This window comes from Oryza brachyantha, chromosome 4 (assembly GCF_000231095.2).
Source record: "Oryza brachyantha chromosome 4, ObraRS2, whole genome shotgun sequence".
Classification (NCBI taxonomy): domain Eukaryota; kingdom Viridiplantae; phylum Streptophyta; class Magnoliopsida; order Poales; family Poaceae; genus Oryza; species Oryza brachyantha.
The window spans coordinates 14,074,072-14,093,787 of NC_023166.2; the positions used below are offsets into that span (position 1 = coordinate 14,074,072).

At 44.3% G+C, this 19,716-nt stretch overlaps 2 protein-coding genes and 1 long non-coding RNA gene across 4 annotated transcripts; 2 read left to right on the top strand and 1 right to left on the bottom strand.

The window, feature by feature from the left end:
- The first annotated feature begins 1,240 nt into the window (after window positions 1-1,240).
- On the top strand, window positions 1,241-2,207 carry LOC102701719. Its single transcript, XM_006652436.3, has 2 exons — window positions 1,241-1,546; window positions 1,656-2,207. The coding sequence occupies exons 1-2, from the start codon at window positions 1,419-1,421 to the stop codon at window positions 1,864-1,866; spliced, it is 339 nt and encodes a 112-aa protein (XP_006652499.1). The 5' UTR covers window positions 1,241-1,418; the 3' UTR covers window positions 1,867-2,207.
- A 3,243-nt stretch (window positions 2,208-5,450) lies between these two features.
- On the bottom strand, window positions 5,451-6,863 carry LOC107304073. Of its 2 annotated transcripts, none has more exons than XR_001550071.1 (3): window positions 6,720-6,863; window positions 6,232-6,394; window positions 5,451-6,112 (listed from the first exon to the last, which is right to left on the bottom strand). It is a non-coding gene; the product is annotated as an uncharacterized LOC107304073 (long non-coding RNA). The 2 variants fall into 2 exon arrangements; XR_001550072.1 differs by lacking the exon at window positions 6,720-6,863 and adding an exon at window positions 6,499-6,707.
- A 3,000-nt stretch (window positions 6,864-9,863) lies between these two features.
- LOC102701999 (ammonium transporter 1 member 1) lies at window positions 9,864-11,997 on the top strand. The gene has a single exon (XM_006652437.3). The coding sequence runs from the start codon at window positions 10,021-10,023 to the stop codon at window positions 11,515-11,517; it is 1,497 nt and encodes a 498-aa protein (XP_006652500.2). The 5' UTR covers window positions 9,864-10,020; the 3' UTR covers window positions 11,518-11,997.
- Window positions 11,998-19,716: the final 7,719 nt, after the last annotated feature.

Consider the following 19,716-nt stretch of genomic DNA (forward strand, 5'->3'; position numbering starts at 1 on the left):
CATGGGCCGCACTGTGCTGGCGTATGGAGGGGGTGGGGGGGGGTGACGAGGAAACCAAGCCCACGTCAGCAGGAGTTGGGCTCGGTGGATGATGGGAGCGTGTAGAGGACTGCAACACGTACCCAGCACAGTGTCTACAAATGTCAGGTAGTACTGGATTGAAAAGAAATAACTTCTGGGTGTCCAAAACCATCTATCCTATTGTGTACTAACATGTTTTACTTATTATCTCATCATGTGACATGTTAGATAGTGTAAAACATTTATATACGGTTTAACAATCCAGATCTTACATTATGACAAACAGATGTTTCCGTTTAATATAAACTTTTAATATAGAAAAACATAGAAGGATCACTAAGAAGAATAATATTTTCTTCTAAAATCTTCCATGTTAATTAATTCACTCTACCTTATACCCACTTGTTTTACCATCATAATTATCGTGTGACGTATCTTAGAGGTCCATGTATACGTGGTTTAACGATGTAGATCTTTCACTCATATGCCGGGCAGATGTTTTCATTTAGCAGAAACTATTACGAAAAGCCAACGCCCTTACCAGGGAAGGACCACTAATCAGTAATAATTTTTTTCTCCGCATTCGTCTATCCGTCACAGCGCAGTGTGCAGGAGGCGAGCAGGCAAGAGCAACATAAAGGGAGGGCAGGGCTAGCGCAAGGCAACGAGTAGTGGTGCTGCCGAAGAGAAGAGTGGGAGGAGGTGGCGCCGTGGCGGGGATGACGACCGTCACATAGTTAATCATGATCACTTCCTAAAAAATACTGCTCTCACCATCTCAAAATAGGTGAGTGAACACTTTGGATTCAAATTTTGTCTCAAAATAACCGATCATACTTCCCCACCTATCACATACCCTTTAAATTTCTTCACACCTATTATTTTTTATTTTTCTCCACTAAATTATCCACTTATTTTGGGACAAAAGATAGTACCCTCGGTGGGTTCGGCTAAAACAAAAATATTTGCCACTATTACGTTAATTGTGCACTGGATTAGAAGTGCAATTTTCGGCTTCGCACTAGGCAGAGTGCACGTCGCCCCCACGACTAAGCAATTAAGCATCTTAATTCAATTAGGCCTATCACTAAAACCCAAGCATGCAGCCCAATTAGTTTTGCCGCGAGCCTGCGTCGACCAACGCGTGGCAAGAAGACGACGGTAAATTGCGCGCAGATTCCTTCCTTGTCCTCCATTATCAGAAGCGCTCCACCTCCGGTCTCCTTTCCCGGTTCCCACCCCCAAAGTGCGCTCTGAGACTCCCCCTCACCTCCTGATCACGCTACTGGCCGCGCCTCCCTTTTGTTTCTCTCTTTCTCCTAGCAGCAAGCTTAACCTCGGCTAGTGCTAGTGTAGCACTGTCCCTTCTCCTGCAGCTCGGTCGACGCAACGAGTTCATGGAGACGGCGTCGAGCCCGGGCACCGTGGAGGCGGCGACGGCGGCGGTCCCCGGCCTGTCCATCACCGTCGAGAAGAACCCGCCGGAGGCGCGCTTGCTTCAGCTCGGCATCAAGTCGTGGCCCAAGTATATATAAGCATAGTTGATCTTAGTTTGGTCGTTCATCATTAATTTCCATTGATTTTGATTTGCGAGCTTACTTTGGTTTGTGGCTGTGATTAATTGAGTAATTAAGGTGGGGATGTCCGCCGGGGAGGTTCCCGCTCAAGTTCGACGCGAGGCTGACGTGCTACCTCCTCAAGGGAAGGGTTAGGGCGTCCGTCAAGGGCTCCGGGAAATGCGTGGAGTTCGGCGCCGGTGACCTCGTGGTCTTCCCCAAGGGCCTCAGCTGCACCTGGGACGTCGTCGTCGGCATCGACAAGCACTACAACTTCGACACCGCCTAATTAAGCTAGCTAATTAACTCGGCACGATCGACATGCATGCATCATGCTCGTCTTCTTATTGCAGTCGATCTCCGTCTTTAATCGCTTCAGTTCACTAACTCGCAAGGCATGCATCTTGTAAGTGTTGTTCTTGGCAAGTCGATATTATACCTTGATGATCTCATGATCTGTGTGTGGTATCTATGACCTTCTGTAAAATAGAACGATGCCATGCCATAGGATGATCCAAATTGCTAGATTAATTATGGGAGTAGCTAGGTTCAGGAGCGATATCAATATGCATATGCCATCATATCTGTAATATCACGGTACTGCAAATATGGTTAATTTTGGATGCTTTATTCGACCGTCTCTGCTGTTATCAATCATCAGCGTCACAGGAGAGAACAAAAGCCAAAGGCAGCCACTGTCTCTAGTTCAGCGACACCTGGGCGATATGCCTGCACTAGCTCGCTTTGCCTTTGAGCTTAATGATGATCATTCGCCATTTTCACCGGCCGGCTTTCTTTTGGTGATGCGCCTCTCTTTTGATTAGCTTCAGTGGTCTCGAGACCGGGCTTTGGACCGGCTGCGTGTTTTGTTGTGTGCACACCAGGTTGAATTGCTTGTGCGATGTTACTATCAGTGATGGAGCTAGCACCGAGCTAGCTACTCCTACTAGTGAAAGGGACGGTCCACGACGCAGTCCCCGGCTCCCCCGCCGTGGTGCTGGACTGCTGATGACTTGGCTTCACACTTCACTCTCATCACGCTCTGTGACTCTGAATTTTGAGGACACTGTTAGTATTTGGGCCTTTGAGGGTGTGTAATCGCAAGCAGTGTTTCACTTCCTGTCTTTCCCATCCCTACCACGGTAACCAGCCCCTCCGCAACGGGAACACTGATCATGGTTCTTCATCTTGTTACTTGCATGATTAAACTGACTGGTACGTCTGCGCACCTTCTAAGAATTTAGGTCCTGCACTGGAGCGTTCTGAGAAACGACTCCCGGGCCTTTGTGTGTGATATGTCGGATCACTTTTTGACGTCAACAGAACCCAAGCGAGAGCGCATCAGCCGTTATGTCTCCTGTTGCTGCTCACCAATAGAAAAGCAGCGTAGCCGGTTGATGCGCCACGGACGGGTATTCCCAATGTAGGACTCCAGCTCCGCATCCATAGGGACTCATCGTACAACGCCTACCTCACCAATCTGTTCATGAATGCTGCACTCTAGGGCTTTGTTGTTGATGTGGTGAATTAAAGACATTAAATCTTTCGGTGGTATGGTTGGTGCAAAGAAGTCGGCGGCGGTGGTGGCCTAGGTTTTGCTGAGCTAGACTCGCTTGACTTGTCCAACAATAAGATCATCAAGAGAAGCAGCCTTCAGCGGATGACGGATAGGCTAGAGTTGGGCAGTCCAATGGTTGATCCTTGCCTTGAACATGATTTCTGCTAGCCTCTCGAAGTATACCAAATGCTCCAGGCTGTAGCACCTTGACCTTTGTAGCAACTAGCAACCTCATCATCGGCAAGGTGTTCAATGGAGTACTTTCCAAACAGCACAGTCAGAAAGTGCTCATGTTCTGAGTTTCGACATGGGAGGCTCTCTAGTCACTGTCGTTCAATACGGCCTTCATCGAGTCACACACGGTGCATCCGGACCACACCACCGTGTTCTAACCACGAGACCATCTATAGAGAACTTAGCTTCTCTTTTGATGGCAAGCACCATGAGTGGAGGCCCCTCAACCATTGGCTCACGTCATTCCTTAGGCGGGCCTACTTTGCCCCTGATCTAGACACATGGATCAACCTCAACTCGCAGCAGTGAGAGGGACATATCACTGCCTACAAGGTCATCTTACACAGGGATGACCCCGGTTGCGCCGAGACCACTTGAAATATTGGGAAAGAATTGTTTCACAAGATGGGTGGGTGTAGGTATATAGTGGATTACAACCACTTATATGGGCAAGCTGAGTCTTCCCTTCAATGATAACATTAATAGAATGCAATCAACCATCCATCTCAACAAGTCAATGTGATATATCAGATCAAACAACTTGGAAAACCACCAACGGAGGTGATTTGAATTGATATGGAAAGTTAAAAAAGGACTGTCTACCCAATTTTATGGTCAAGAGACGAAAATCAAACTCAATTTATAATTAGGGGAGGCAAAATGACATTTTTCTCTATAGAAAAAGACAGCCTACAACACAGGCATGTATTGGGCGCGAACAAAGACAAAGAAGGCTGGCCCGTCCTACACAAATCGTGGGGGTAAGAGTAGACCGCCGAATTGGGCCGTTTACTGGGCCCTTTTATGGGCCTCCGCTTGCTACATGCACGAAGCCTTTCAGGGAAAAAAAACATGAAAGCAATTTTTAGAGAGAAAGCAAAATATAGTGCTAATTCAAGTCAAATTTGCTGCAGCGTAGAAAAAAATACTGCAGCGTGTGATGTGCTGAACATATCTCTGATAGCTCAATCCTCTAGAAAGCTGAGTTCATCACGCGATAGCCGGCTACGGCTCTCGAGTCTGAACATCCCAGCGAGGAAGAAAACGGTAGCCCGTGTAAGAGCATGGCTAATAATATAGCCAACAAGTTAGCTTATAGTCTTCTTATAGCCCACTCATATAATGGTTAGCTCTCTATCTTTAATGCATGATCCACATGTCTGTCTCATATGCTGTCTTGATTCTTGTGTCTGAGCTGGCTATAGCTTATAGTCAGCTTCTCCTCTCTCTCCTCCCTTCTTTCTTCCACATCAGTATTTAGTTGGCTTATAGTCTGCTATTATAGTTGCTCTAAGTCGCATCAAGATTCAAGATCCCCCTACTTTTTGACTCGGAAATATCAGAGCCATAAATAGGCGATGATACGTTCAGCATCCACGACCTAATCTCGATGAGTCGATGTCTCCCAAGCCTCTGACTTTTAAAGGATGCAAAGGCAGACTCATGCAACCGTACGACTGCACGAGCAGCAGGACATCGACATGCAAGAAATTTCAGTTCAGGGATCGGTGTGGATCTCTATCAGATAATTAATCACCCGCGGCGACACATTGAACAGCTCGATCTGCATGCAAAAAGGGAGGGAAAACAACACCTGTAATGTCCCTGAAAAGGATTGACTGATACTACTAGTTAACTGCATCAGAAGAAGGAACAGATAAGTCGGAGTGATATTGAGTGCTAGGTTTTGTTGATGAATTATCTAAAAACATATTTTTGTTGATGATCTTCGATTGAGTTTCTTTACTATTCTTAAGAAAGATACCTTGAGATGCCATATTTTTTTAATGTAAAATTTTGGTGCCCTTTTCTAAAGGACCTGTTAAATTATGTGCTCGAACGTGTTAACCTGTACAATGTGATGACAAAAGACACTTTCCAGATTACGATCTAGCATTGACTGTACTTCATAAGAACCTGTCTCCTGGGAACATGAATCATCAAGAGGACAACTTTGATAAGCATCTTTCAGCATGTCATCAGTTTTGACAGCACAACCTCAGACCAGCTAGGATCCTTATTGTACTTGTATACCGCTGACTTTGCATCTTGTATATACACTACTGATTTCTGTCCCTTTTAACTGAATCTTAATTAGTATTTAAACAGCTACAATGACAAGGCTCGAAATGGAAGCCATCAGTTCTCCAGCAGGCCGAGAGCGACACTCGACTATTTTTTACAAGGAATCTAATGCAAATTTTGGCCAAATGAACTGTATTGAATCAACAGATGGAAACATTTGAGTATTTGCAAGAAGAGAGGTTAGCTACCATTTCCTCTACTCCTCTTGGTGCATTGACTATGTGATATTCCTTGTGATTCATTAGGTATCTGCATCCCTTATCTCATATAGTATGTTCTGATTCATTAGGTATCTGCATCCCTGGTTATCTCATCCAATTCTGACCAATTTGATTTTAATGAAACAATCAACTTCCCGCACGGTCTCGAGCCTCCAAGTTGCAGATTTGGAAATATTATAAATGGTTAGCTAGCAAGCAACTGCAACCAGACAACCATGTCTTCAACTGCTGATAAATCATTTGGTCCATCATCTAAAAATAACCCTCTGCTCTATCTTAGACTAAACAAGAAAGCGACAACACATTCAGGAAATACAAGAACATGCGCACAACAGAAATTCCTTCGAAGTAGATGAATGGAGTCCGTCATCAAAGGGAAAGCCTTACCATTTCATAAGGACTAGGCTGCCTTAAAGCTTCTACCCTTTATCTTCAGTCTGGACAGAGAAAATTTCAGAGTCAAATAAGTACCACAGACATATTATCAGGGCAGACTTAAAATTCAGAAAGAAACACCATGAGGTATAAAACAGGTCATTATAGGCTAAAATTCTACCGGCATGCATCGTGATCCATGCCACTGGATCATTAACCAACTAGATTCCAAGCAAATGCATAGCTGTTCCTTTCCGATGACGGGAATCATCATACCATGCACCCAGATCATGAGATCCAAAAAAAAGATTCAGGTCAATGCGAAGCTGGTGGCCCATGGGATTCTGAATTTTTGCAGCCAAATTGACACGTCAAATGTCAGTGATACTCATAAACAAGGGGGAATACAACGGTATCAAGACATGCTTGCAGGAATGTATCACATTACATGCATAGAGTAGTAGAAATATACTGCTTATTTTTTTTTCGGTCCTCACATGGCACACTAATCTAATCTTGTCAGGATGAACAGCTAGAACAGAAACTGATAGGAGCTAGCTCTGAGCGAATGGGAATGGAGAACAACAGCAAACCGGAACTCGGCTACAGCATAATCTAATTATCTAACCAAGAAGCAGGTAGATCAGATTCTGTCGTGTTACGTCTCACCCGATTTCTTAAAACACAAAACCCTACTGAACTGATCCAAAGTCAGAATATCCACGTATAGATGTAGCGAATCTGCGCGTAAGCACAAGCAACACGAAGAGAAAATCGCAGATTAATCAGCGAACATGCAAAGCGGAATTTGGCAACTGCAGATGCGGAGTTGGAGAAAAAAAAAACTGCAGATGCGGCAAGTGGGGAAGTTTGTTGCTCTGAATATGTTTACCTGTGGTTTTGTTTTTAGAGATTTGTTCCGGTTTAATAAAAAATATCTCGAGATACCAAATCATTTATCATCGTTGGATCTAGCTGAGTAGGATGTGCATGGTAAGATTCAACGATTATAAACGATTTGGTATTACGAGATATCGGTACCGAGTTTTACTCCCATCCTTCCTTTTGTACCTCGAGATACCGATACCTCACAGTACCAAATCGTTTCTGATCGTTAGATCCAACAGTGCACATCCTACTTAGCTAGATTCAATGGTAAGAAATGATTTGGTACCTCGATGTAGGTACATAAGGAAGGATAAAAGTAAAACTCATTGGTAGCTCGAGATATTTTTATTAGTTTTTGTTGGAGTGAAATAAATATCTTATTTTTATCACCCCAAAGTGTGCAGATGAGATTAGTCCATCCTCGCAGGTCGATTTAATTAGGGCTCCGATAGGTGACAGGGAGATAAACAAACCAGACGCTGACCTTGAACTGGTGATGATCATCGATGGCGATGGCGAGAGATCATCCGGCTGCGTCGGGTCTCCACAAGGAGTTGCTTGTTCTGTTTGGGGATCGTTTACTTAACAGTTTTACGGCGAGATCGAAGCGGTTAAAACCCTAAACTAATTCCGAGATAGAGGCTTGTCTTGGTTTCTTCTATGCAAATGTTTTTGACAACTTGGTAGTAGTTTACTGTTAAGCTTGAAGTATCTTCTCAAGTTGCAATTTGATTAATGCTTAAACGAGGAGTGCATGATTGATGTTGCACGGTTTTTAATCAGATTTTATAAACTGGTGCTCTTTCAGAGACGACAAAGAGCCAGATTAGAGCAGCAGACAGAGTACGTGCTTGCTTGAATTCTGAAGCATTTACGAAATAAATATGACAGAGTTTATTCTATATAAAAAGAATCTCCATTTTTCTCAACCTCCAATAAGATTGCGTGGCTGTCAGTTTTGCACGTCGACTGAATATCAGAATTCTGAACAGTCCAGAAGAACTGTACCGTTCATCTGTGTATGTATATGAAATAGCATCAAAATGCTTTGTATTTTACGAAAACAGAGCGGCTTCCCTTGTTGACCGGAACAAAAGGATCAGCTTGATTTAAACAAAGTCGATGACCTTGCAGGATGCGTTTCCCAAATTTATTCACACCAAAGTCCTCTTCGATGACGATGGACTATTTGAATCTTTTAGTTGACATTGCTCATTTGCACTTTAGTTAATCTGAGCAAATGATTGGTGATGGTACTTCATGATGTGGAACAGTGAAAGTGTTAGTCAATATGCGAGCTCGAGGTACGATCAAGTATAGTACTGTTTCTACTCTGTTTTGGTAATTTTTACATTGCCAGCAAAAGAAAGCATAAAACAACACACAAAAAAGAAAATCAAGTTTTACCACCAACATCCAGTCTATCCATGATTACGCAACTCTGTACTTGCACTTTGCACTCTGTGTAGCTGATAAGGTCGTAAGGACTAAGGACCAACGCCGATGTGAAACGAAACCTTCTATTTCAAACAAAAAAAAACTCTAATCAAGAGTTCCCTCTTATAGCTTTTTTTTTTAATTGTGTTGAGTTGTTTCTCTCTCAGAGATATTAAAGAGTTATCGTTCTGTTGAACTTCCTTATATAAAAATCAAATCTGCCCAACTAGCCACCTACAGTTTGTTTTCACTCCTTTTAGATGAGTTTTTCACTTCCATTTTATGTGCACAACATCACAGGACCATTCAAATGGAGCAGGACAGGATACCAAAAAACAAAACGAGGTAAGATATTGCGAACCACAATTCACAAAAAATGGAAGGCGAAATTAATTTGAAACCATACACATCCACACTCGTCGTCGTTTGTCTCACAGGGGATGACAGGGAGCGCAAGCACACCACCACATCATTAATCACGTCCTAGATAGACAGCTATTCCCTCCCTCTCAAAATAAATACTTCACTTTTGGTGCTACATCTGTTTCTTAATGTAAAATGTTTGAATTTTTTTGTTGCAACGTTTGATCATTCGTTTTATTAAAAAATTTTAGTACAAATGTAAAAAAAAGACAAGTCACGTTTAAAGTTCTTTTGATAATAAAGTAAGTCACAAGCAAAATAAATAATATTTTCATAACTTTTTAAATAAGACAAATGGTCAAACATTATAAGAAAAGGTTAAATATCTTATATTATAAAAATGATGGAGTATCATTTATTTATCTCATGAAGATTTTATCTTTTAAACAATTATTATATTAGATTTTGTTAAAGTAAGGATAAAATGTCTTAGGATATAAAATAATATGGAACAATTGTATTGAGGACTGAAAAAGTAAAAAAAAAATAATCTATCAAGTTTTGTATTGGTACGTGTGAGGTGGCTAAGAGCATTTAAAATACAAGACCCTAGTGGTGCTTTTTATATCCTCTATATCATAAAAACTAGTAACAATAATCTTTTAATATAAAAACTATTAATTCACGTTTAAATTTTATGTTAGGACTCTCGTTAGGTCTTAAAAGTATGATAGAAATAATGTCTTGCGTAAAATCTGTTTTTTATTTTTCTTTACTTGCTTACCATATCATATTTTATCCACTATAACAGTTCATGCAATTATATAGGAAACGTACAAGTAATTGTAAATGACTCTGTATAATAGTTCATTTAGTTATATAAACATGGTACAACTAATTGTAGATGACTTAAAATTGAGTTTTTTTTCTGGGGCGCCATCCAGAATCTCGCGGGGATCCCGAAACGGCTCCCACCCGCAACCGCCGCAGATCCCATCCACGGAAGATTCACCGCGCAGTGGGCCCTGCTGCCAAAGGCCAAAACGGCGAAACCCACCCGTCCGCTGTTCCGTTTCCCGTTTTGTTATTATTTAACAAAGTTGCGACCCTGGCAAAAAATTTCGTCATCTCATCGCCCGCACGGCGACCCTGGCCACCGTTTCTCATCTCCTATAAATCCGGCGCACCGTTTCTCCCCAGCCTCCCACGCCCAGCCCTGCCGCCGTTTCAGCAGAGCTAGTTTGATCGGGGAAGAGGGGGTTGCCGAGGAGGAGGGAGGAAGATGGCGACGTGCGCGGCGGACCTGGCGCCGCTGCTGGGGCCGGTGGCGGCGAACGCGACGGACTACCTGTGCAGCCGGTTCGCGGACACGACGTCGGCGGTGGACGCGACGTACCTGCTCTTCTCGGCGTACCTCGTGTTCGCCATGCAGCTCGGGTTCGCGATGCTCTGCGCGGGCTCGGTCAGGGCCAAGAACACGATGAACATCATGCTGACCAACGTGCTCGACGCCGCCGCCGGAGCGCTCTTCTACTACCTCTTCGGCTTCGCCTTCGCCTTCGGGACGCCGTCCAACGGGTTCATCGGGAGGCAGTTCTTCGGCCTCAAGCACATGCCCCAGACGGGGTTCGACTACGACTTCTTCCTCTTCCAGTGGGCCTTCGCCATCGCCGCCGCCGGCATCACGTCGGGCTCCATCGCCGAGAGGACGCAGTTCGTGGCGTATCTCATCTACTCCGCCTTCCTCACCGGGTTCGTCTACCCGGTGGTGTCCCACTGGATCTGGTCCGCCGACGGGTGGGCCTCTGCCTCCCGCACGTCGGGGCCTCTGCTCTTCGGCTCTGGCGTGATCGACTTCGCCGGCTCCGGCGTCGTCCACATGGTCGGCGGTGTCGCCGGTCTCTGGGGCGCGCTCATCGAGGGCCCCCGCATCGGTAGGTTCGACCACGCCGGCCGATCGGTGGCGCTCAAGGGCCACAGCGCGTCGCTCGTCGTGCTCGGGACGTTCCTACTGTGGTTCGGCTGGTACGGATTCAACCCCGGGTCGTTCACCACCATCCTCAAGACCTACGGCCCGGCCGGCGGCATCAACGGTCAGTGGTCCGGCGTTGGCCGCACCGCCGTGACGACGACCCTGGCCGGCAGCGTGGCGGCGCTCACCACGCTCTTCGGGAAGCGGCTCCAGACGGGCCACTGGAACGTGGTCGACGTCTGCAACGGGCTGCTCGGCGGCTTCGCCGCCATCACCGCCGGGTGCAGCGTCGTCGACCCGTGGGCCGCGATCATCTGCGGGTTCGTCTCCGCCTGGGTGCTCATCGGCCTCAACGCGCTCGCCGCGCGCCTCAAGTTCGACGACCCGCTCGAGGCCGCCCAGCTCCACGGCGGGTGCGGCGCGTGGGGGATCCTCTTCACGGCGCTCTTCGCGAGGCAGAAGTACGTCGAGGAGATCTACGGCGCCGGCCGGCCGTACGGCCTGTTCATGGGCGGCGGCGGCAAGCTGCTCGCCGCGCACATCATCCAGATCCTGGTCATCTTCGGGTGGGTCAGCTGCACCATGGGCCCGCTCTTCTTCGGGCTCAAGAAGCTCGGCCTGCTCCGCATCTCCGCCGACGACGAGACGTCCGGCATGGACCTCACCCGGCACGGCGGGTTCGCGTACGTCTACCACGACGAGGACGAGCACGACAAGTCAGGGGTTGGTGGCTTCATGCTCCGGTCCGCGCAGACCCGCGTCGAGCCCGCAGCAGCGGCGGCGGCGGCCAACAACAACCGGGTGTAACCAATCAAAGAACGAACGTCGTCACACGAGAAGAAATCACGGGTTTCTCTCTCCGATCTCGATCTCGATCACGTCATAAATTAAATTTGATCCCATGTTTGATTTGCCAAATGCTTTTGCTTTTTCCGCTCTATCTTCTCCGTGTTGCAAGACTGTAAAAACAACAGTAGTAGGGTGGACGAGTGTCCTTCGCTTTTCTTCTTCTCGTGTACATGCATGCGTACGTGTCTTAGAGTGTGTGGTGCGGTGTGTGTGTGAGGATGGAAGAATCAGAGGTAGGGTTTAATTTTCTTTTGCAAAAAATGGTTACTGCTTCTATTATTATTGTTATTATTTTGTGGTCGAATTTTATCACCATAAGGGTGTGGTGGAATGGTGGTCAAGATAGGTGGCTGTACAGGGTTCAAAGACTTTGTTTGCGTGGGGTTCTTTTGTCCTGTGCTCCACCTCTCTATCAAAACTTTGGCTTGTTTCATGGAATCTAGTGGTTTGAGAGCGTTTGTTTTTTATGCAGTGCTGTGTGTGTTTACGCTTTTATTTTATACCAAAAGCATCACATTTAAATTCTTCCCTGGAGTACTTGTTTATGCTGAATCAGCACATATCCTGAGTGTTATCTTTAGCCTTATACATATTCTGTGTGCACATTTCTACTCGCCAGTCAAGTCGTTTCGGAAATAAAGGTTACCAGTACACTGGCTATGCAGATGACTTTGTGCAATTGTGCATATCAGCATATGGCACCTGTCTGGCGAGAAAGTAAACATTAGTATAATTGTGAAGAGTGAACAATTGTGTGATAACTACGACCACAAATCAAACAACATCAAACAACCTATATAGACGGAACGGATTATCCTATGTTTCACCACTACCGGAACGGATTATCCTATGTTTCACCACTATCGGACGGCCGGATTATATCAAGTTTGGGTTTGCTGTTCTTGTTCCACCAAATGTGAATCGAGCATGAGGCATGCATCTCGACATGGCACGCATAGCAATTTTAGTAACTAATCTGTCTGTCTCGAAATAAAAAACGATAGATCTGTCGCACACGGTAGCGTTAATTTTGACATTTTTTTGGTTGTTTAGCATATTACTATTAGTCTTCATCTGCCATTATTATCATACCATTACTATCATTCCCAGTATGTTTGAATATTATTGTGCTATATCCTGTGCTATAGCTGTTTTTCTATGAATTAATGCAACGTGTGGTGCACTGGTAAGTTAGGAAAATGAAGTCTGCAAAATGCTCGGTACAACTATTTACTATATAACATACTCCTGGTATTACATTAGGATAAATACTCCTGCTATTTATTACTATATAAATAGCCCTTTCCGCTTTAATGAAAAGTGGGGCTACGGCATTTTTCTAAAAAAAACATTAGGATAAATAGTGGCTAATTAGTAGAGTATCATGTAGTATCTTTTGTATCCTCGTTTTCTAGTTCTGAAGTTAATATATGTAACATTTTAATCCAGGACAATTATCCACACACTCCCTACATGTAAAAATTCAACATATGTATGCACTACAATACTTATCTCTCTCTTTCACCAATGCTGCCAAATAAGTCGCTACTAGGAGACGCTAATAGGAGACCGAAAGAGATTGGAATCATTGGATAGTACTACAACATGCACTAGCCTCACCTCTCTCTCACCAGTTACAACTTACAAGTGGACTCAGGAAAACACAGGTTGACAGCAGAGCTAGCGCTGATCTGCAAACGCACGGCTTAAGCAAATTAGGCCAATGTCATCAAGTGAGGACCAATCAGCTGCCTGCGTCAAATCTGTCACGAAACAAAAGGACTGGTTGGGAGAGAACTCGGGGGCGAGAGCACAGATGGGGGAGCTATAGCTATCATATCCCCGTCAAGATTCCCACTGCACGGCTGCCGATCAAAAAGCAGTGGAAAAAATCACGACTTGATTTAACTTTTGTAGCGGATGAGATAACAGGGGGATTAGGGGTGTGTGTCGTATCGTTTTCACAACAGAAAGCCGAAACTACTGGAGTGTAGTACACCACTAAATTATGCACGCTGCTAATCGCTTATCACCTGTAAACCGGGAATTTTTTACGTGAGGAGAAAAAAGGAGCCCTTTTCGCCTTTAATTTCAATGGGGGTAAGAGCGCACGAGTACGGAAAAGGACACGAGCGCACTTCCACCTCGTACTCCAGCAGGAGCTCGCCGCAAAGAAGCCGGGGCCGAAAACCTTTGTGATGTCACGACTCACGACACACGACACGAACCAATGAAACCGGAAGGCACGGCACACTCGCGCGCAGCGCACCGGCGCGGCACGGATCACGGTTTTTTGGGGGCGGGTTCGTATCTCCTCCTGAAGCCCGCCGGAAGCGGACGCGCGCGCGGACCCTCGCCTCGGCCTCACCCAACTCGCGCGCGATCGGTGACCGCGTCTCGTCTCTCTTTTTTTCCCCCTCTCTCTTGCCCCGTGAAGCGAGGGATCGATCGAGACCCTGACCCCGAACCACCAGGCCCCGTCCGTCTAGGATCCACGTACGCCGCCGAGCGACGCAGGGCAGCGAAACGGGCGCGCGGCAGCGTGGGGGAGCCGCGCGCGGTCTCGGTGGATCACGGGCATACCGCGCGCCCTCGCCGTCCGATGAGGACACAGCCGCGCGGCACGCTACGCACGCGACGTGAGCAACCGTAGCAGTAGAATTATAGTAATACGGGCTAGCTGCTGCAGCATGCGTGCTGCCCACATCATCGATGTGCATGCAGCCGCGTCGCTAGCATACTTGTGCATATACATGCATGTGTGGTGTATGATCGATATGATACACATTGTTTAACGGCAAGATAATGCCGCGTATTAATTATTTTGCGGGGAGATGATAATGCCGCGTGATGCAGGCGTACAGAGCTCTGAGGCGAGTGTCCATTTGTCCCGGCCTCTCGTTGCGTCAGTCAGCAGCTTGCGGATCCTGCCACCCATGTAGGTACAGATGGGTTGAGAAGTTTGTTTAATCTATCAGCAAGGATCTGCTCTTACAAACAAACGTTTCAAACTCGGTTTAAGATAATGGATGATCGAGCCTCGAAAAGTTCCCCTTTTTTTTTTGAGCGGGCTGGAGCGACAGCTTTTGACGACCCGAAAGATTAGTACCCGTAATTTAATGGCGACGGCTTAGCTCAGGTCAGCTCGTCCCAGCATCCAACTAGGATAGTATTTGTACACTAGTCCTGTAGGTACTACGTACTCTCGTTCTGTGTCACGAAAAGGTTCAGTGTAAACAACTCCAACACCGTGACTAGAATAATAGAGTGCGAGCAGCGGAAACGGAAGGGCAGAAGAGTTGGTGAAACGTGAGAGTGAGACACTGATCGGTGGTGAAACCGTTGCTGGAATCTGATGTTGGACTCAACCGATGCCCTCATGGTCAAATTCTGGAGTGGGGCGCACATGCCAACGAGAACACCGGCTGGATTGGAATCTGCGCAATATGCATGCATGCAGGTATTATAATCTGTTTAATCTGTTCCCTGTTTCCCTTTTCTTTTTTGCAGGCTGCACAGTTGCACTCTCACGTACTTGACGTGACAAGCGTATCCCGTCCCTGCTTCCAACGAGGTGGCGGTGTGTTGGGATCGTTCTGTCCAAAGCTTCGGAGGGGTAGCTCTTGTGCACTGTGTTTCGTGATATCTCATCGGGCTATGCAGCAAATAGGATATTTCCGTACTACTGTTCATTAACCTATAGACCTAATAAGTAAAACATATTTGTTAGTGAGCAGTACTGCAGAAGCAATACTATCGAGGAACTGGACTCACTCTACAGCTGGTGAAGAAAACAAATCACACTGCAGCGATGCTTCACACATCGGCCGAGCGCAGAACAGCGAATTGACCAAGTTGAGGGTCAGGGAGAAAGCCTAGGGAGTAATTGGCATATTTATAAACTAAAAAATTAAAATAATATATATATATTGATTAAAAATTCAAAGCTAAAAAAATATGGTAAAAATTTTAAAATTAATTTTAAATTTAAGTTAAAGTTAAAATTTTAGTTTATAAATATAAGTAAAAACAAAAAGACCGAGGTCCGTCGCCCGGTCTGCCGCCGAGGAGTAAAAACAGGAAAAGCAGTGATGCTTTCGCGATGCTTGCAACGTTGAGGACGGCCAGAAGCCAGTGTGTCTGATACTCTGATATGTGATTACTACTATCTGCATGTGAGAAGATGGTCAGTGATGGGGAAGCCCTACGCTTAGGGAAAGAAAGGGACTGAATTTATAAGGCTTGCGCGAGCACGAAACGGTGACCATTGTCAAAGGTGAGTAGGTGACAAAGGCCTGCCGGACTTATCGTTTTGTTGAAAAGAAAAGGAAGGGGAGGTATAGGGCTTGAAAGTAGAGATCGCATAGTCCCAAGCGTTGCGAAAAAGCACACAATTTGTTAGTTTCGAGTACCGTGCAGATCTTTCTTCTCGTCCTTCCCGCGGTTCTATTGCCAAACTATTCCATGAGAGCTACTCTTCACTGCAAGTGATTCTATTATGAAATCAGTATATTTTCCTCAGTTGTACCGATATTGTTACTTTTTTAAGGAGACTATCACTTGGTTGTACTGTACATCTAAATTACCAAAAATTTTATGATAGTTAACAAAATCACTCAAGCCGTGCACCAAATTTTTAGTGTAAAATACTGATATCTTAATGTACATAGTAATCAGAGAGACCATTCTTTTAAGATTTTCGGTGTTTGTATTTTAAAAAGATAAAGATTCAACCTTCACGTTGAAATGGTAATTGTACCGAAGGGCAATAAAGTTCAAAAATGAAAATGTACCATGCCGGTATTCTTCTGTAAGTGAGACCAAAGACATTGGTTGATACTAATAACTGTGGTACTGATCATATTTGCTTGATTTTTTATTATCTTTCTTAAGGATGACAATATTTACGTCGTATATTGTGGATCCGTAGGAAAAAAAACCAAGCCGATCGACTAAACATACTTCGTAGAAAAGAACTATGCCGACTAAACGCACTTCTAAAAAAATAAGAACTATTCTGACTAGACGTACTTCATGATGAATGATTTGTCTATAGATACAAACAATGATATACAAATAGGCCTGCTAATGGGTTGAATGTAAATGGATTAAATGGGTTGGTTTTAATTTGGATTGTGTTTGGTTGAGTGCAAATGGATTGTAACTTCAAATGGTCTGGATTGGATTGGGTTATAGAGACAAATGGATTGGTATGGACTGGATTTGGTTAGGTTAGATTATTTTAGGTTCTAAATAGATTTAACCCGTGGAGGATAAATGAATCCTTTAATTGGATAGCTAATGGATAAGATAATAGACATACGTGGGGCCCACATATAGAAATCGACCAAAATTTGTACAAACTTGCTTTTATAAATAACAGATCATCCCACTAAATTTTAGTCAAATTTGATAAACTTTTATAGTGTGAACGCGAGTTTTAAAATTTTAGATCCGAGTTTATACATATGTGCATCCATTTTGCAAGAGTGGGTTGAATCCATTTTAACTAAATGGGTTGGTGCGGGTTAGGCTAAAATTAAAGTTGAATGGGTTTGAATTGGATCCCAATGAAGAATAATTGGTGCGGGTTAGTGTGGTAGACTAATTAGCAAAGAAATAAGATTGTAACAGATTTGGATTGGATAACAATCCACTGGCAGACTTATATACAAAGATGAAAGATTTACGTACTTTGCAAACACCGCAGAATCTTCCTAAGTTTTTATATTTGAAAATATAGTATTGCATGTTAAAATCCTAGTACTCACGTCCTGAAACGTACTAAATACTAGAATGAGATTTGATTCATTCTATAATTAGGATGAGTTAAATCCTATTCTAGTTAACTATAATTTTGAACGGACGAATATAACGTTTCACTTGTGTGCGTTCGTCGCGAACGAACGTGCCGTGGCGGTGTCGGAAGGCTTGGAGCGCCCACTGGGAATCCCAACAACGCTTCCAAAACCAGCAACACACCTGTCGTCCAAAGATGCCACACTCGCCACATTTTACGCCAGCTTTTGACCTGACATGAAAACTGTCGATCCATGCATACGTCACAACTTACGACGGCGCATTTCCGGATTACACGAGATCCCAAGTTGCATGTACGGAGTAAACTACTAGCCTAGCTAGAGTCGTAGCCTCAGTACCCTACTGTACTGACAGGCGTTGAAGTAAACGGCTCAATAATACTCTCTCTATCTAAAAAATCAATTCTCCGGTTTTTTATGTTCAATATTTGATTATCCGTTTTATTTAAAATTTTTTTAGAAAATTAAAAAAAATTAGTCACACGTAAAATACTATTCATGATTTATCATCTAATAAAAATAAAAATATCAATCACAAAAAAATTGAATAAAACGAAGAGTCAAAAATTGTAGATAAAAAATAAAAAATTGGTTTATTTTAGAAGGAGGGAGGAAGCACTTATTACTGTAGCTAGCCGTCTGTGGTGCAGCATGCAGAGCTCGCTGCCAAAAAAAATAGTGCAGCTCTACGTACGTAGCAGAGTAGGGCCGCGTTCGGCTGGTGAGCATAAATTAATTTATGTCCTAGCACAGAAACGTAATAATAGATTATTATATGATTAATTAATTATTAATTATTAAAAAATATAAAATAAATTAATATAATTTTTTAAATAACTTTTTTATAATGTAAAAATATACCGTTTAGCAGTTTAAAAAGCGTGTGCGTGAAAAAGGAGGTAAGTTACTTACCATGCCCAGCCGAACGCGGCCTATATTGTGAGTAGAGTCTCTCGGATCATATGTCTCTGGCCATCACGGTTCAACGCCCAGCGGAGCAAGTCTACACCCCTATACGGAACGCGACGGCCACGCGAGTTATTGCGACCGCCGTACGTACCGTGCCGGTCGGCCATCCGGCGGCGGGGTCTTCGTCCTCACGGATGCATACATAGATCATGGATACTCGATAAGGGGTGGTTGTTTGAATTTTTAAAAAACGTATTTGTAAAATATATATATATATATATGTATTATCAACGATCGGAAGTTAAGGCTGTAAATAAAATTTGATAAAAAACTACACACAATCAATTATAATTTAAGATTAAAATTTAAATTTTAACTTACAAGTATAAGTAAAAACGAAAAGATAGTTCATACTAATATATCGGATCCACACGCCGCTGACCCGACCACAGCAGAATCGCTGGATCAACCATGGGGCTGGCCGTGCGTGGAGGTATACGTCGAGTGCGTGGAGGTAATTTGCCCGCGTGCGCAGCAATGTTTGAACGTCGAGTGAACTGATGACGAGCAGAAGAGCTCAGCGCTGACCTGACTCCCGAGCAACTACTATTTCGTGTGGGGACTCAGGCTCATGTGCAGTGCACTTTGGATGCAGGGGACAACCACCGTGGGCCAGTTGATTGGGAAATCAACGACCAGGGGGAAGACGCGAGCGCTGAACTGATCAAGCAGCATGCAAATCGCTCGCTGCCTGCCTCTGATAGTCTGATCGCAATTATGTGGTTTACTACTAGTAAACTGGTACCAGGTTTTCGATTGGAAGGCTGCGTTTAAAAAGTCAAAATGGCCGCTTAATCTAGCGCAACCATGATATCAATGCGTGCAGGCTTATATAATGCTCGGCTGATTGATTACTGCAGCTGCTAGCTAGACCAGTAGGCCTACCGTGATGGTTTTGCCTTTTTACAAGTCAGCATCCTGGCAGGTTTTCATATATATATTTTTTATTTAACACTCCGGCCGCAGATCGCACGCATTTATTTTTGCAGATTTTTAAAGTACCGTATGTCGTTTTTACTCAACAGTGGGCACATGTATGAATTGATGAAGATATTTTTCAGAAAGACGGAAATTCAAGCTGTTGAAAGAGATGACACATGCTTTCGTTGTGCACTCCGAAGCAGTCTCTAGCTTCCTTGCCACAAGCACAGTTGACGTGAAAAGGATCGGTACCTGCAACTGCAGAGTGTTAGTGAATATTGAACACAAGTAGTTAGCCCTTCCCTGACTTTTATTTCCAAACTACATGTCAATTTGCCAAATGGTCGAATACAGTCTAATAACAGTGACAGAGCATGGCATAAATGACTGAGATAAGATGCAGTCTGATCTACAGAGATAAGATAAGATTGCTGAAAATCTCTAAAAT

Coding starts and splice junctions, on each gene's coding strand:
- LOC102701719 (XM_006652436.3), top strand. CDS start 1,419: ATGGAGACGGCGTCGAGCCCGGGCACCGTGGAGGCGGCGACGGCGGCG. Junction 1,547..1,655: donor GGCATCAAGTCGTGGCCCAA/GTATATATAAGC, acceptor TGAGTAATTAAG/GTGGGGATGTCCGCCGGGGA.
- LOC102701999 (XM_006652437.3), top strand. CDS start 10,021: ATGGCGACGTGCGCGGCGGACCTGGCGCCGCTGCTGGGGCCGGTGGCG.